Source organism: Pogoniulus pusillus, chromosome 11 (genome assembly GCF_015220805.1).
Source record: "Pogoniulus pusillus isolate bPogPus1 chromosome 11, bPogPus1.pri, whole genome shotgun sequence".
NCBI classification, from domain to species: Eukaryota; Metazoa; Chordata; class Aves; order Piciformes; family Lybiidae; genus Pogoniulus; species Pogoniulus pusillus.
The window spans coordinates 8,086,981-8,104,326 of NC_087274.1; the positions used below are offsets into that span (position 1 = coordinate 8,086,981).

General features: G+C 43.7%; 1 protein-coding gene across 1 annotated transcript in view; it reads right to left on the reverse strand.

The window, feature by feature from the left end:
• Positions 1 to 17,346, reverse strand: part of FASN (fatty acid synthase) — a 45,286-nt gene that overhangs the window by 8,742 nt on the left and 19,198 nt on the right. The window contains exons 15-34 of the mRNA XM_064150851.1: positions 16,044 to 16,159; positions 15,164 to 15,339; positions 14,652 to 14,843; positions 14,385 to 14,465; positions 14,113 to 14,292; positions 13,648 to 13,827; positions 13,230 to 13,433; positions 11,311 to 11,621; positions 10,782 to 11,165; positions 8,503 to 8,667; positions 8,195 to 8,313; positions 7,933 to 8,087; positions 7,412 to 7,612; positions 6,082 to 6,232; positions 5,377 to 5,555; positions 4,187 to 4,306; positions 3,911 to 4,033; positions 2,229 to 2,452; positions 1,764 to 1,965; positions 101 to 252 (exon numbers count right to left, since the gene is read on the reverse strand). Coding sequence (XP_064006921.1) covers positions 101 to 252; positions 1,764 to 1,965; positions 2,229 to 2,452; positions 3,911 to 4,033; positions 4,187 to 4,306; positions 5,377 to 5,555; positions 6,082 to 6,232; positions 7,412 to 7,612; positions 7,933 to 8,087; positions 8,195 to 8,313; positions 8,503 to 8,667; positions 10,782 to 11,165; positions 11,311 to 11,621; positions 13,230 to 13,433; positions 13,648 to 13,827; positions 14,113 to 14,292; positions 14,385 to 14,465; positions 14,652 to 14,843; positions 15,164 to 15,339; positions 16,044 to 16,159 — 3,615 coding nt within the window. The remainder of the gene's footprint in view (positions 1 to 100; positions 253 to 1,763; positions 1,966 to 2,228; positions 2,453 to 3,910; positions 4,034 to 4,186; positions 4,307 to 5,376; positions 5,556 to 6,081; positions 6,233 to 7,411; positions 7,613 to 7,932; positions 8,088 to 8,194; positions 8,314 to 8,502; positions 8,668 to 10,781; positions 11,166 to 11,310; positions 11,622 to 13,229; positions 13,434 to 13,647; positions 13,828 to 14,112; positions 14,293 to 14,384; positions 14,466 to 14,651; positions 14,844 to 15,163; positions 15,340 to 16,043; positions 16,160 to 17,346) is intronic.

Here is a 17,346-nt window from a genome sequence, read left to right on the forward strand (position 1 = left end):
AACAGGGCAACCTAACACTATAAAACCCTGTGGTCCTCAGTGTAAAAGCCACATGATGAGTTGTTGTCTCTTACAAGCCCTAAGCACTTTTGTCACTTACCACAGCCAAATTAAAGATGCCTCCAACTGGGCCAAGCTTCAAGGCTTCTTCTATCAATCGCTGTGTTCCTTCTAGTGTTCCAATATCACTGGTAGATACCAACACTTGGACTCCCAGTGCCTTCCACTCTCTCACACATTTAGCCTGGTAGCCTACAAAAAAACCCCAAGGTTAACAGTGCCTGGGATGAAGTATTCAAAGCATAAGGCTTTGGTTAACGTCTTTCTTGTGCTTTTCTCACTAGACAGAGGCTGAATAGCTAAACAGTTCCTGATTCAGCCACAAGAGTAGTACATAGTTCGAGTTTCAGAAGTACTCCAAATAGATCAGAGTGGAAAAGGGGTGGGAGGTGGGGGATGTGAGAAAACAAACCAAAAGTACACCATTGAAGGGAAATTAGCTTCTCAAGTATTTGAGTACTGAGAAAGGAAAGAATGGCTACATTAGACTAAGGCAACAGATTACAGTAGCACAGCCAGAACTTGAGAAGTAGAAGTATTTAATCTCTGTGTTTGTACAAGTACTGCAACTGTGAACTTACCAATAGAAAGAATAAATCTAAATTTGTATGAAGAAACACCAAAACCCACCCACTGATAAGAAATGCTGTGACTGTAACCATTAAAACTGAGTGAAAACGACGTTACCAGACAGCAGAGCAAATCTCTACAGACTGACTACCTGAAGGAGCAAGAGCACACACGTAACACATGTGACTCAAGGGAAGGGGTACCCATAGCAACGAGTTTAGAGACCTTTCTTTGTGGTGTGGGATTCACTGTGCTACAGTCAGTGATATAGACAAGCAGGATACAATCAAGGGAGGTTCTCCTCCCCCTCTACTCTGCCCTGGTGAGACCTATCTTGAATACTGTGTTCAGTTTTGGGCTCCCCAGTTTAAGAGGGACAGGGATCTGCTGGAGAGGGTCCAGTGGAGGGCTATGAGGATGATTAGGGGACTGGAGGGCACTGCCTTATGAGGAGAGGCTGAGTGACCTGGGGCTTTTGAGTCTGGAGAAGAGAAGACTGAGAGGGGATTTAATAAATGTTTATAAACATCTGAGGGCTGGGGGTCAGGAGCAGGGGGACAGGCTCTGCTCACTTGCTCCATGGGACAGGACAAGGAGCAATGGGTGTAAGTTGCAGCAAAAGAGGTTCCACCTCAACACAAGGGGGAACTTCTTTACTGTAAGGGTCACAGAGCACTGGAACAGGCTCCCCAGAGAGGCTGTGGAGTCTGCTTCCCTGGAGACTTTCAAAGCTTGTCTGGATGTGTTCCTCTGTGCTCTGTGTTAGATTGTGTGGTCCTGCTCTGGCAGGGGGGGTTGACTTGATGATCTACTTGTGTCCCTTCCAACCCCTAATAGCCTGTGATAAAAATCTTGTAGAGGGGGTAAAAGTAAAAAAAATCCCAAGTAAGGGCAAAAAAGCTGATAGAATCAGTAAGCATAAAAAAACCAGGGAAGATTTAGTTGGAAAAGAGGTGAAGTTAAAAGGCACTTTCTCCTTTAAAGAGGGACCACAGCTTGAATAGAATATAGAGATGATAAGAAGAAAACAGATGAAGATATTAGTAGCTGATAGGACAAGTGGGAAATGGAAACTATAAACCTGAGGTCTGTTCAAAGACAGTCACATTCCCTGCTCCTTTATTTTTGCTTACCAGTCCGTATGCCAGAACGGGAAGTCAGGATAAGCTTCTGTGCTCCTCTCTCAACTAGCCACTGTGCCAGCTCAAGCCCAAATCCTCCTAGCCCCCCTGTGATGATATAAGACTTGGTAGGTGGACAGGAGGTTCTGGAGATGGCAGGGATTTTAACTGGATCAAATGTTCTTAAAGGATATTCTTTTTCTTCTTCTTGGACCTTTAACCCCCCAAAAAAAAACAAAGGCAAGAAAAGAAGTCATTAAGATCAGATACACAATGCATTTCTTATCTTTCCAGGCTATGCTCCCCCAGTCAGTAAGAATGAGCCTTGTAGAATCACCAACAGTTCATTCATTACACTGTCAGCGTTGAAAACAGTAAGCCCATGCTGGCCTAGTTACACAACTTCGACTTGTACTGGATCAAAGTGTTCAATACAGTCACTTCCAGATGCATCAGAGAAGGCCATTATCTCATTACCTTAATCATAACTTTGCCAATATGTTTTCCTTGTGCCATGAACCTGAAGGCAGCTTCCACCTCTTCTTTATCAAAGACCGTACGCTTCAGGGGCTTTACTACACCATTCTTGATGCCTTTTGTCAACAGCTCTGATACCAATGCCCACTCTGGGCTTCCCTCCTCAAAGACTGCATCTAGCAGTATCCCATGAAATGACACATTCTTGAGGAAGAGAGCCATTCCTAGAAAAGAGCAATTTGGTTAGGATTTGATGCTGCTGAGTTCTCAAAACATTTTGTCTTCTGCTTCAAAAACATCTCTTTGTAGGTCAGCAGTGTAAAACCGAGGAGCAAAGTAGTTGTTGGTAGAACTGTACCTTTCCCACACTCATTCTTACCTATACTCTCTAAATGCTGTATTCATTAGGTTGTTCTCTTACAAGCAGACCAGTTTAACAGAAACTCCACTCACAAAAACTGTGTGCTGAGAGGACAAGCTGTAACACGGCCAGCCTGATATTAAAAAGGACAGTTTGTGTCTAGTGACAGCTGAGCCACTCCTCTAGAGTCACAGAGGAGCTAGAATCCTATGTCCCTCTGTCCATCTCCACAAGAAACTCCTGCTCATAGGAAGTTTTTCATGATGCTAAGATCTTTTGAAATTTAATTAGAATAAGGAAGGAGACTGTCAACACTTGTTCTGTGCAATCATTTTACAACAGGAGAACATTCTTGTTGCTTTTCACTAACACATCCTTTTATAACACTCAATTTTGTTTTTCCATCCAAGAACAATCAGGTTAATCTTGCCTCTGTGCCATCAAAATCTGGGAGATGCTGCTGACTTTCTTGAGGGACAAGACACCTTGCAGAGAGGTCTGGATAGACTGGTACATTGGGCAATCATCAATGACACAAAGTTTAGCAAGAACAAGTGCCAGTTAGACTAGATAGTCATTGCTGGTCCCCTCCAACTAGAACTAACATATTCTATTCAAAATGGCCCAGATATTTGTGAAACAACAAACTGAGGTTCTCTCAAGATCAGGTTCTCTGAGTTATCTGAAAAATTCCAATGGCTTTCACTCTACAAGTGACCAAGTTTACCCAGAAGAGAGAGCAAAACTGAAGCTTGCATATCTATAAACTTTATTTGCTGAGTTTGACAGTGCACTCAGCTATTACAAATAGCTGTGGCATACCCACAAACATTTCTAAGTCAAGTCCAACAGAGCTATGATATTTGCAAGCTAACAGACACAGAGGTAAGCAGTGCCATGTGAAATGAATGCTGCTTCTTACTACCTTCCTATGGAAACACTGTGGGCAACATGTCCCCAGTGAATGCTGCTTCTTACTACCTTCCTATGGAAACACTGTGGGCAGCATGTCCCCAGTGAATGCTGCTTCTTACTACCTTCCTATCGAAACACTTTGGGCAGCATGTCCCCTGTACTGACTTTAAGGAAGATATTGATTTGAGGAAGGTCATTATTTGCAGGCTTCCAGAACAATGCTGAATGCCATGCAGCTCCCAGAAGGTGTTTGTTGAAAAGAGCACATCAACTGTTAGTGATAAAAATGAAACAAGTATTCCAGCTAAGGCCTTTGCTGCATTTGAAGACTAGTCAGGGTTAAGATAACAAACAGGTTGTGCTGGCATGCTTAAACCTAATGAGATGCATTTCCTGATGATCTTACCAAGCTGACTGTTCTTTGACAGATCAAATTTGCCTATTTCCAAGAAGCGGCCATGTCGAGCAAGGCAACGCAAACTGGCTTGGAGCTTCTCTTCTGCCAGGGAATTTAACACCATGTTGACACCTGTAATGAAAGGAGAAGCAAATACTTCAACTCATCTTTGCTGACAGCCTAACTCTGGTGCTCAGTGCCTCCTTTTGTCTTTAAAAAAAGTACAACTGCATAATATGGCAGAGATGACTAAAGAAGGAAAAAAAAACCATTCCTTGAGCTTACCTTTTCCATTGGTAACTCGCAGCACATGCTCCTCAAAGGCAGTACTTCTGGAGCTGGCAAAGCTGCTGGCATCCAGCTGTGGGAATTTTGCTTGGAGGTACTCACGTTTCTCAGTGGAGCCTGGAAGCAGGAGACAGGTTGAATGATGACAGTGTTCTTATGTTACCTTTATTTTAAATGATGAAACATCCTGTTCTACACTGCACATCTTCTCCTCAAGGATTGTAAATATGAGCAGCCAACAAGCACTTGTTTCACAGCTCTCAGAGTCAAATCTTAGGACAAAGGGTGTCTAGGACAAGAAGGGATGGAATGAAGCTTGAGGAGGGCAGAGTTAGACTGGATATTAGGAAGAAATTCTTTACAGTGAGGGTGGTGAGACGCGAACAGGTTGCCCAGGGAGGTTGTGGATGCCCCCTCCCTGGGGCTATTCAAGGCCAGGCTGGATGAGGCCTTGAGCAATCTGGTCTAGTGGAAATGCCCATGCCAGTGGGGTTTGAACTAAGTGATCTTTAAGGTCCCTTCCAACCCAAACTATTCGTAGAACCATAGAATTAACCAGGTTGGAAGAGATCTCCAAGATCATCCAGTCACCTAGCACCCAGCCCTAGCCAATCAACTAGACCATGGCACTAAGTGCCTTATCCATGCTTTTCTTGACTCCACCACCTCCTGAGCAGCCCATTCCAATGCCAATCAGTCTCTCTGGCAAGAACTTCCTCCTAATATCCAGCCTAGACCTCCCCTGGCACAACTTGAGACTGTGTCCCCTTGCTCTGTTGCTGGTTGCCTGGCAGAAGAGACCAACCCCCACTGCTCATTTATGAGACAAAGCAAGGACCAAAAACATATCAAGCCTTTCAATAATAAACATTCTTTGATCAATGTACTCAATTTGAAATGAAGAAGCCTTGATTTTCTTTCATACTTTTGACTATATAATGTACAGAAGCAGATATATTTGTCTGTGCTGTGGATTTTTCAAGCACATAGTAACTGTATTTACCCTGTATCCTGATCTCAGTTTAGAAACTAGATCAAAGTTACAGGAGAACATACTGAGGGAAAAGAATATACACATGAAGAGCTGCTTTTCATATACAGACACATGTATCCATTTCCTCTATTTATTATGTCTATATATTATGGATTTAGCTTTCTCCCCAGAGCATTAGACTCTCAGTACTCACCCACAGTAGTGAAGACACGGCAGCCCATGCTCAGGGCAATGGCAATGGCTGCTTGGCCCACACCTCCTGAGCCAGAGTGGACAAGGATGCTCTCACCCTTCCTCATGCCACCTCGAACCACCAAAGCATAATAAGCAGTGGCATAAACCACAGGCACTGTAGCTGCTTCTTCCAGAGTCCTAAGAAGCAAAGTGAAAGAGAGACAATGGCTCAGTATCTTCAGCCTTGGAAAAGACAACTAAATTCTCCTGATTAACCTTTTCATTGTAGGAAAGTGAATTGAAACAACTAAGACCAAAAACTACAAATGGTTCTCAAATCACTCAGCAGACTGTGACAGCTGCCATGCACAGCCAAGAGTTTTATCCCTCTATGACATTTTAGCAACTAACCAGTAACATAACCAACACAGAAATCTCAGGGTCTGCTGAAACACAGACCTGAGAGCCCAAGGAAGGAGAGGAGAACCTTGTGTGAGCCACTGTACAAACACCAGTGCTCAACTCCTGCAGTGAAAGCCACTGTACAAAAACCAGTGCTCAACTCCTGCAGCAAATCTAAGCCAAATCCTACAGCTGCTCAGAGGGCTACAGCTCTGTTATCACTTCCAGAGGAGACTCTGGTCTGATCAAGGCTGTCACCAGCCTCAGGCAGGAAGGCAAATCTTAACCACATAGACAAACCAGAAAACAGAAGTTGACCTACCAGTTTTTAGGCACCTCCCACAGAAACCTCTTGTGGCAGTCTACCACTGTAGCCAGCCCCTTTGCTGGCAGCAGTCCCATCACCCTTCTTCCAGACAGGTCCCGTCCTGAGAACTCCATGCCCAGCATGCACTGCTGCAAAACCCAGTTACCTGAAAGAATGTTAACATCTTTTACAAAGGGAATTTCTCTTCCAAAATCTTATAATCAACAATTTACTACAACAGTAGCCCCTGAAATTTAGAACCCCAGAGAAATGCTGTGGTTTACATACAGCATTCACAGTTAAATTCTTCCTACAAGAGTAGTGCAAAAAGACTGTCTCATTAAATCTTACTCTTTATTCTCAATGGTACTGCTTTAGTTGTCAGTTTTCATCTGAGAAATTTCATGGAAACCTCTTGTTTCAGAGGCAATTTTGTTCCTTGTTGAAGAATGATGAGAGCAAAATTATCCTATGAGACCTTAGTTTCTGCAAACATCCATTTTAGGCAGCCTAACCTCAGTCACAAAGGGAAATCCAGTCCTGACCATCTCACCCATAAGAACCTTCAAACACATTTCCTACATGTTTTGCCCCCTCTGCTTTAAAACCATTTAATAGACACTACATTTATTCTTAACTCACTACAAGGTAAGATATTATCACCTTGTTTTTTCATTCCATAAAAGTGTATCCAGTGGCATGGCAACAGGAAACTAACATTCTCCCTTTTGCAGTTACCTTACTTCACCTCCATCAAGTTGGTCACCTCACACTTGGTACCTATGCAATGAGGCTGGTGCTGATTTCTCACAGCAAGGTTTATTAACAGAATGTCAGGGGCTGGAAGGGACCTTGGAAGATCGTCTGGTCCAGCCCCCCTGCTAGAGCAGGATCACCCAGAGCAGATCACACTGAAATGCATCCAGATGATTCTTGAGTATCTCTAGAGAGGGACACTCCACAACCTCCCTGGGCAGCCTGCTCCAGTGTCACTCTCACAGTGAAAAAAATCTCCCTCAAGTTCACGTGGAACCCCCTATGCCTCAACTTCCACCCATTGTCTCTTGTCCTGTCACTGGGCATCACCGAGAAGAGTCTGGCTCCATCCTCCTGACACTCACCCTTACCATATTTATAAGCATTAATGAGGTCACCCCTTAATCTTCTCCTCTCCAAGCTAAAAAGTCTGCAGCAGGGCTTTAGCTTTCCAAAAGGATGCTCTCTTGCTTAGCAAACACTGATGCATGCTTTAGTCAGTGCTTAACTAACATAAAGCAGATTATGCAAAGAAATTGTAAACCAGTAGTACATAGATACTTTTTGCTCTAGTGTAATTTTAACTCACCAGGGATAGCATCAGGAGGCAGCTTTCCTGTGGCCAGCATAATGTCACGGAAGTTGAGAGATGAGTAATAGACTTTGCAGAGCTGAACATCAGAAGTTGACTGGAAGTGTCGAAGTGGAGAGGCAATCCAATGAAGAGATGAGAGATCTCCACGAGTCAGCACATTTACATAGGCATATTCTGTCAGCTCCTGAGGTTGTGCTGCAGAAGAAGGAACCATAACAACCTCACACACTTTCCAGAATGAGTAAATTCCTTGTGTAATTGCTACTTCTTTCTCCATTTGCTCTCCAGAAAGCCCCTTCTTACCCCTACAATATCATCCGTACCCTAAATAGCTGATCCCTCCTCCTGGCACCAGAGCTTGCCACTGTTCACTGTGAACTGGGGCAGAATTCCAACTTATCCATTACAAAATAGTAATAAAAAGTAATTGCAGTCACAATAACTACTCCTTTTGTATTGAAAGCCCATTCAGATTCACGGTCCTGCAAAGGATCCTCAGACCTCAAAGGCATTACCTTGCTGCAATGGGAGGTGCCTGAAGGAGCCCCACTTTCCATCACGATACACATTCATCACCAGGTCCTTCTGAACAATCTCCTTCATCTCCTGGGAAGAAGGACGCATGGGTGGGACAGCTGATGAAGGGTTCAAGTTGGAAACGAACACACACCTAGAAAACAAGAGTTGGCACTGTTGTTTGTTTTGCTACAGGCTAGGAAGAAAGCTAACACAAAAACATCTCTGCTTCAGCTGCGACTCCAGGGCATGCTTACACACCTGATTCTGTGGCCATCTGCTTCGAGGCGGAGGCAGTTCACCATTCCCAAAATTCCCGAGTTCCCACAATTGGTGGCAGTCAACCACACAGGCTGCTCCAAGGGGTCAGCCAAGACCTCCTACAAGACAAACCCCAAACTGTTTTACTAGGAACCACAAAAAGGAACTAGCCCTCATACCCTAAGGCAGAGATTAGTAACTTCTATTTGAAAGCATTGCAACACACGCACATTTCTAACAGTGCTGAAGATCTCGTTTAGAAACTGTAATGAATTGGAAATTCAGACATCTCAGACATGAATTCTCACCTTTAAGGATTCAACCCACTTAAAATTGGTCTCATCTACTGGCAGAAAAACAGGGGCTTTGGCAGGGGCTTGCCGGCGACACAGGAAAATAACTGAGCCAAAGAAGGATTTCTTCATGGCAACCAGATTCAGCGAGGCATTGCTGAATAAAGTCTCCCACTGTGCCTGTCAAGTCAGGTAAAAGAACAATTAACAGGCAAGTCAGAAGTCAATTAACACAAGTCACGCCTGTACTTTGAGTCTCCTCAGCCATGGCTTCACCAGGACCAAGAGGCACTGTCCACCTCTTTCTTGCTTTTGCTTTAGATCTTGGCATCTGCTCTGTATTGTCTCAGTACAAACACATATTTGATTATCTAACAGCATTTTATCCACGTCTAGACTGTTTCTTCTTCCCTACTAGATCTTCAGAAAGCAGTAGCATAAGCATCTCCAAGAGCTGGTTAGGGCTCTTGGCTAGCCCTAGCACACTACCAGGTGTGCAAAAATCAGTGACCATGCTGTCAAATCCCAGAGGGTATTGAGACCTTGAGCCACCTGTTCTAGTGGGAGGTGTCGGAACTGGATGATCTTTGAGGTCCCTTCCGACCTAAACCATTCTATGATTTGAGCAGTCTGGAAGTAATTCCATCAGTAAGGCAGACTTCCACAAACACAATGCAGATTCCAAGGCAGAAAGCAACAGAAGGGGAAACATCAAGTTTAGATGCAACCAGTCTGTATCACCCTAAGGGCAGCCTAAAATAAGAAACAGTGGGAGAGAGGCAACATGGAAAGCCAAGTCACCTAAATCCTTCATCTGCCTGGGGTGGGGAGGAGCAGCCTACCAGCAGCAGAGAAGAAGCACCTACACACAAAACTTATGTTGAAACAGCACTTTGGAAACACAAGAGAATGAAAAGTGCATGTATGGCATATCCAGAAACACTGAGGCTCTATCTGAACGAAATAAAGTCATGTAAAGGGCTGCAGGCTCCTAGACAACCACCCATTTGCTTTTCATAGGCATAGCACAAAACAAGGGAAGGTTTTTACAGCATGAGCCCTTACATCAAGGACTAGGGACAGTGTCCCTGCCTAGAAAACTTTGCTGTAGTAGCTCTGCTCTCTATTGCCTGTGTTGTATCATTTTCTTTAGAGAAGGTGCATTCAACTCACATCTATACTTATCCAAGGGATTTATCAAGACCAGAATACTGACATTTATGGCAAATGTAGATTTGAAGTTATTAGCTTCAGCAGCATCTCACTTTCTTTTTTTTACCCCCCTCTTTGCTGGGTAAGATGCAAAGCCAAAGAACCCAACCTTTCTTCTCAGATCTCCTTGAAAAAATCTTTACAGGAAGTGTAATCTACAGAAAGTACAGAAAAGTCTACAGAAAGGAGAATCAGTGCCAGTGCAAAATTCAAAATCCAACCATCGCACTTATCAACAACACACCATCACTATCACACTTACCAACAACAGCAACCAAAGCTCATTATTAAAATAACTACTGCATAATAAGTTTCTTCTAAAGAGCTGAGTCTACAGCCCCTCAGATGATGAAGAATGCCTATGATCTGTAGAAGGGCAGCTTCCCATTCCCACTTGAACTAGCAGCTTCCAAAAGAAGGCAGTGTCCCAGTTCCCACCCTTCCCCTCACTACGGTCTCCTCTCTTCTGCCAGCACTGGCATCAGTCCATCTGCATGATATACTGGTTTGCAGATACAAAGCAGGCACTCTGCCTTCCCTAGGCTTATTTTGCTCTGCCACATTATGGGATCAGATAAAGTGGGGAAGAATGGAATGAAAGAGGAAGAAGAGAGAAGGACAAGAGGGAAAAAAAGCTTGCCTTCCGGGGAGCACTTCAATGTTAGAAGAACTCAACTAGCTCATGAAGTCTCATTTCCAGCAGTGATATCAAAAGGAAGAGAGATACTCTGATGCTGAAACATTTAAGGATTCTGTGGTGATAAAATTGTACCCCACCTAACAAACACAGCACATCTTTTTAGCTTGAAAGGCATTGTCCTGGCCAGTGTTTTCATGCAGGTTATATGGATACACCAATGACAAAGGTAATTTAAAGAAAGGCTTTTCTAACTGAACTCATAGTTTACTCTCCCAGTCTAGTACGTGGAAATTCACAACTCTTCTCTGTTTGTATTCCCACAGAGGGTTCCAGTGCAAAGTGATGTAAGTGAAGTCTACTCAACATTCATCGTAAGAGCATCTACAAGCAGCGAACTCAAGACTATCCACTGAGAAAGTACTGGTGCTGGCAGGAGGCTTACCTCACTCAGGAATTTCTGTTTCTGCTGTAGATCTGGACTTGTAAGAAAACTGACAGTTTCTGCAAGAGTTTCTCCTTTTAAAAGGGTGTGCACCAGAAGAAAGCCTCCCTCTTTCAACGCAGCTGCCAAATTAGGGATGATTTCCTTGGTGTTCGCTACAACACTTGTTGTGTAGTTGTATACCACCAGGTCAGCATTGGTTAGATTTCCAGATGGGGGGTTAGATGGATCCCACTGGCTAAATGAAATTCCAGCATCTTGTATCTCTGATTCAGAAAGAGCTTTCTGGCTGGCGTCAGTGGCAATGTATTCCATCTGCAACACAGGCTGAGCATTCAGAATCTTTGTGACATGAGGGAACAGATGTCCATTTCCTGCAAGAGCCTGGGAGAAGAGGAAGGAAAAGGGCAAATCAAGTTGACAAATCAATGGTACTCAGAATTATAACTGGAACAATAGGAGTATGGTATTAGGTTACTGGAAGGCCTATAAACACCAGTTATGGTCCCATCCCAGGCTTCCAGCTAACCTCTATTATCTTCATCCTGCGACTGGTCATGTTTTCCAGTGCCACATCAATGCAAGTCCTCAGCTCTGTAGAATCCAGCAATCCATTGAGAAGAGGGTCATCCAGGAAGTGCATTTTCTCTCGAGTCACAATCTGCTCCAGCTCAGAATGGAGGTTTCCATTCAGCTCCAGATCGCAGATTTCAGAAAGGATGTGCTGAAGGCCCTTCTGCATGGGTGAGGATGTTGCAGCAACTGTTGCACTTTCTAGTCCAGGGACAACTAATCTGACCCCATGCACTGCCACTTTGTCCTGTAAGTTATGGATCAGAGCTAAGGAAGAGAAAGGGAAAGAAAAACAAGAGTCAGATTTTTCAGAGGGTTTTATTTTCCACTTAATCTTAATTTGCTGTATGAGCTGATCAGCACCACAAATTGCAACATATTCGATCATCAGCCTAGCCACAGATAGTGCACTCCTGCACAGTCACATATATGTATTATCCAACAGCTGAGGCCCCTTAGGCAAACAGGTTTTGTGGCAAAACAGTCTTAAACCACCAAAATTACCTGTGGCAAGATTCTGACTAAAAGAAGGCAACTAACAGAAAACGTCTGACTGAGGTAGTGAGTTGTGGAAGAAAACTGTAAATATCCACCGATACAAAAATACTAAAATGCCCTTTTTTTGCTATATAACCAGATAGAAAATAGCTCATCCTGACTAGCATTACTAAAAAAAAAAAATTCCACTACAGCATTTGCAATAGGATTTGTGGACATTATTTGGATACTGCAGAAGAGAAAAGAAATCTTTTATATTTATTGCCAAATCAAAGGATGAATGTGAAGATGCTACCAACATAGAATGACAAAACTACTGTCTTAAGATACAGGAAAAATCATCACATTTTAAAGTAAAAACTTCAAAAAATAGTATTTTCTTTCCCCTCTTTGATGTAAAAGCACTTAAAAGTGGTGAGCTGGGCGGGTATCTTCCTATCCAGAGAGGACTGTGCTAGGCTACCAGTTGCACAACAGGTTAAGCTGCTCCTATTCTTGCCTTATGGGAGACACAGACTTTTTTACCTCCTTGGGTAAGTTCTTGGTGCTCACAACAAAGGGGAGCAGATATGCAGCTAACTCATCTTGGCAGCTCACAGGGGAAAACAAAACAATAAAGGCCAACACTTGAGGAAGTAGGCTCTCCTGTCTATGTCTAGAGCAGCAGGGGTCAATTTCCCTTTAAAGATGATTTGCTGGTTTTGCTTGGACAGTTCATTTTCTTCATGTGTTTTGGATTTGTGCTGGAAACACTGTTGATAACACATGGGTGTTCTAGTTACAGCTGAGCAGCAGCTGCAGAGTCAGGGATTCTTCTGCTTCCCACACCACCCCACCAGTAAGTAGGCTGGGCATGCACAAGAGATTTGAAGAGGATGTAGCTGGGAGAGCTGACCCCAACTGACCAAAGTGATATTCTGGACCATATGATACAATGCTCAGTATATAAAGCTGGAAGAAGAAGGGAGTGCTTGGAGTTAGGGCATTTGTCTTCCCAGGTAACCATTAAGTGTGATGGAGCCCAACTTTCCTGGAGATGGATGAACACCTGCCTGCCAATGGGAAGTTAGGAATGAATTCCTTGTTTGGCTTTCCCTGCACAGGCAGCTTTTGCTTCACCTACTAAGCTATCTTTATCTAAATAAACCCATGAATTTTCTCTCTTCTACCCTTCTCCTCCATCCCACTGAGGGGGAGTGAGCCAGAGGTTGTGTGGTGCTTGGCTGTCAGCTGGGGTTAAATTATGACAAAGACTTATGTCATCTGACGCTGCCTTTCTCTCTTGGATGTTCTGAAGTAGTATGAACAGCTTCTCTCAGATATTTCTGTCACACTGCAACATTCCCCTCATGTGACAAGAAACCAACCCCATCTTACCTTTGCAGTGGTCCAGATAGGTATTAAGATGATCACTGGAAGACAAACAGTCATTCTCAGCATAGGGCACAAAGCAGAATTTTTCCAGGGTGGGAGCAGTTCGTTCCTGCTGTCGCCGCGGTGCCACAGAAGCATGAAGACCATTGATCTGAACACCTCCTGCTTTAACACTATTGAGACAGCGGTCCACAAAAACATCAAACGCTGAAAGAAGGGAAAGAAACAGAAGTCTGCACCAAAGACTACCAGCAGTCTTATTTAAGGTGATCAGATGAACAGTGCTACGTCAGGACTGTTACGGAATAGTTTGTGGACTCAGAGGATCCCCCAGAGTCCATCCAACTTCTTTGCAAATCACACATTCATCCACACATAAGTCAAAGCAACCAGCAAAGGCCCAAGCATATGAGATGTTTACCTTCTACGTTGTCCTGGTACTGGCACACCTGTTGTTGATGCAGCATTGGGTCAATGTGCACAGAGCGAATGCGGGTGGGTAAGCGCAGGCTGCGCCCAGTCTCGGCCAGGATTACCACGTGTAACAGAGTGTCAAGGAAGGTCACCCAGTTCCCATTCCACAGAATTTTCCCTGTGTTTGCTGCAGAAGAGGAGCAAGGAGAAGGCTCACTGTGATTTTGTTACTCAGCAGATACCAGAAATCATTACTTAACAAATGCAGAGACTGCTGTATGTGCCCAGCTCCCCTGTAAACTCTGACAGCTCTGCAATGGAGGTAAGAGCTTCCCAATGCTCTATCCTGGTTGTTCTCCTTTATCACACAAAGTATAATTACCACACAGAACACAGCCAGGTGGACTTCTAATACAAATGTAATTAAAAGATCAACTATTCATCATCATTCTTCTACAGAAAGTAAATTCACCTTCACTGTCACATTCCAGAACGCCCTGAAAAGTTGGTCCATAATTATATCCACGCAGATGCAGCTCTTGGTAAATGTCATCTTTCAAGAGGCCTTTCGAGCTCTTGTCTGCTTGAGTCTGAGAGTCAGCTGGCTTTTGGAAGTCCTTCAGAGCTGTGCTTTCCAAGAGCAAAATCCTTCCTGATGGGCACAGTGGCAAGAATAAGAATCAGTGTCCATACATAATGGGTTTTAGTAGGACAGCTGCATGCACTTACATTGCCTTCACTTACCACTCACAGCCAGATTCCCATTCCCTGACACCTCAAAGCAGTGGGAGGCAGGCATGTATCGTACTTCCAGCTTTACTGATCCTGCAAGAAACATTGAGGAAGACAGGAACAGTGAGGTCACTCATTGCTGCCATCCAGCCAATCTTTCTCTCCCACCATCGCCAGACCCACTGCACACAACATAAAGATAACCATAATGTGTGCTACTTGGCTGTATGAATTCAGTTCTTTGCTCAAGTCACTGCACACTTTGCACTCCTCACTCACCATTTTTGGGAAGGATGGTTGCTTGATGAATTGTGACTTCTTCAAATGTAACAGCTAATTGCTCCATGGCTGTGCCAATGGTCCTTGCTAGAGTTCGCCAAGCCAGTACTAGGTACCCAGTTGCTGGGTACAGGACTCTGCCATCAATGCAGTGACCAACCAAGTAGTGGTCAGGAGAGCCAGGACTCACATCTGTCACATGATAAAGAGCAGAAAAAAAATTAAAATCAAATGATAAAGAGATCTTCTCCCTTCAAAGTCTAAATGAGGTATAGTAGCTTCCCCAACTATACTGCCTAGCAACATGAAGCTCTTAAAACTACTGCAAGCCTGAATCATATTCCTTCATCCCATTTCAGAAGCAGAGTCAGACTTCTTTCAATCTAAGCATTAGGCTTTAGAAGCTGCCTTCAAGAATGCTGCTTTGAGCATCCTTTTCCTGGTTGTAGAAAAGAAATGCAGAGGCAAAGCAGGAAAGAGAGAAACAGAAAACCCCAAATAAGCAAACGCACCAATGTTGTAGATGGAAGCAGATGCAGAGCCTTTGGAACCTGACGGGAAGTCTTCAGCTTTTGGAACATCCCAGTCCTGGCTGTGGTCCCATTTGATGTATGGAGAAATAAGGGGTGTTCCCACTGGGACAGGGTATTCCTCAAGTGGGAACAAGTTATTCCCATGAACATTTAACCTAGGAAGACAAAAGAGATCAAGACAATGGGGGAAGGGGGAAAACTGACCACAGTATTTAAAGGTCAGACAGTAATTGCTCTTGGGCTCCACGTCTAAAGATGTAACCAGCAGTACCAGAATCATAGAATTAACCAGGTTGGAAGAGATCTCCAGGATCATTGAATCCATCCTATCACCTAACTCTTCTAATTAACTAAACCATGGCACCAAGTGCCTCATCCAACCTCCTTTTAAATACCTCCAGGGATGGTGACTCCACCACCTCCCCAGGCAGCCCATTCCAATGGGCAATCACTCTGTCTGTGAAGAACTTCTTCCTAATGTCCAGTCTAAACCTGCTTTGGTGCAGTTTGAGACTGTGTCCTCTCGTTCTGTCACTGGGTGCCTGGGAGTAACACTGTAGCCAAATTTGGAACTCAAACAGTCTACAAGATGCCAAGTTCCTTTCCAAGAGCTGGCTCCAGGTTCCTAGACTTCTAAAATGGGGATTCCTCTTTTAAGAGTCACCTTCTTGGACCAAGAAGTCTCTAACCCAAGGTGACACTCCAAAAGTGAGCGTGTGGAATATGTAAAGCATAGACCCAAGCCATTTTCCCCCAAGATTTCTTAAGTATTTCAATCTCTGTGAAGACATGAATGCTACAAAAGAGGTTTAATTCTCTCCTGACACCCACACCACCCTCCTCCCTTAAGTTTCCTTACCCAGTTAAATGAATCTTTCCAATCTGCGTTAGGAAAAACTCCAAATTATTTTTCTGCTCTTTCTTCATCAAAGGCAGGATGGTGCAAGTGGGTTTCAAACTCCTCCTCAAGATACCCTGGTCAAATGGAGTCCATATATCACTGGTGGGAAGCATTACTTACTACTTAGTCTGAAATTTTCTCTACTACTGTGCCAAGAGCTTGGTGCTAGGTGACACACAGCATTTTAACAGGGAAGAGGAAGGGCAGCACAATACCCTTCCAACAACCCAAACTGCACATCAGATAAAGCAAATACTCATGAAATTCTGCCAAAAGACAAATCTCCCTTTCCCACGAGAGACTGCTAGGTGGAATCATAAGCTGCACTTCGAGAACTGCAAGATCACCTTCTAAAGCCTCTCACTCGCTCACAAGAACACCACACACAACTTAGGGTCCCAGGAGCAGCCCATTTTTGTCTGAAGCATCTTACAGCATTTTCCAAGTGACAGCTAATAAAGTTCGAAATGCAGCCTTGAACAGCTGACTCAACTTTTATCTTCTCTTCTATCACTTCTCACAGTCTTTAAATGAAAGACGTAGGGGAGAGAAGAAAAAAGCAGAACACTCTCAAAACCAGATGATGAAGTCTTCAGTCACTTATATCAGAGTCTAGAATAGTGCAATGACTTTAAGTGTATAATCTTTTTATAGAGGAAAAATATCTGCCCAATTTAACAGCTTTGCTCTTAATTCTCTCTTCTAGTCACTCTTAAGGCATAAACAAGACTAACATCACACAATACACACACAGAACTGGAACTTAAAAGAACTGTATTACTATTATCAACTTGATTCTCAAGTAACAGATCCTTCTTAAGACTTTTCTCCTCTTGCATGTCACAGACCAAATGAAAAAGACTAGACCTTGAGACTTAAGAGACAGGCACAAGATCACAGTACTGGTCTTGTGGAACAAGTGCATCCCAATGAACCTGATGCTTTGCACCCTCTACTATGGAACCAGTGCTACAAAGAGAATTCTCAGGGGGTGGCCTCAGAATTCTTGGTCTAAGAGAAGAGGGGAAGACTCTACTAACAGAGTAGAGTCTTTCTTCTTCTAAGAAAGAAATTTCCAACCAAGTTCATTGTACAGATGGTGGTAACAGATTTTTCATAGAGATGGTCAGTCAGGTTTGAATTTCTCCCTTCACCCCAGTTTTTGCACACACTCTCCATTAGATCCAAACAATGAAATGCTTTTCTTACTCACTACACAGTTCAGAGCTGACTGTCAGCTTTCTGACATGCATGGTAATAA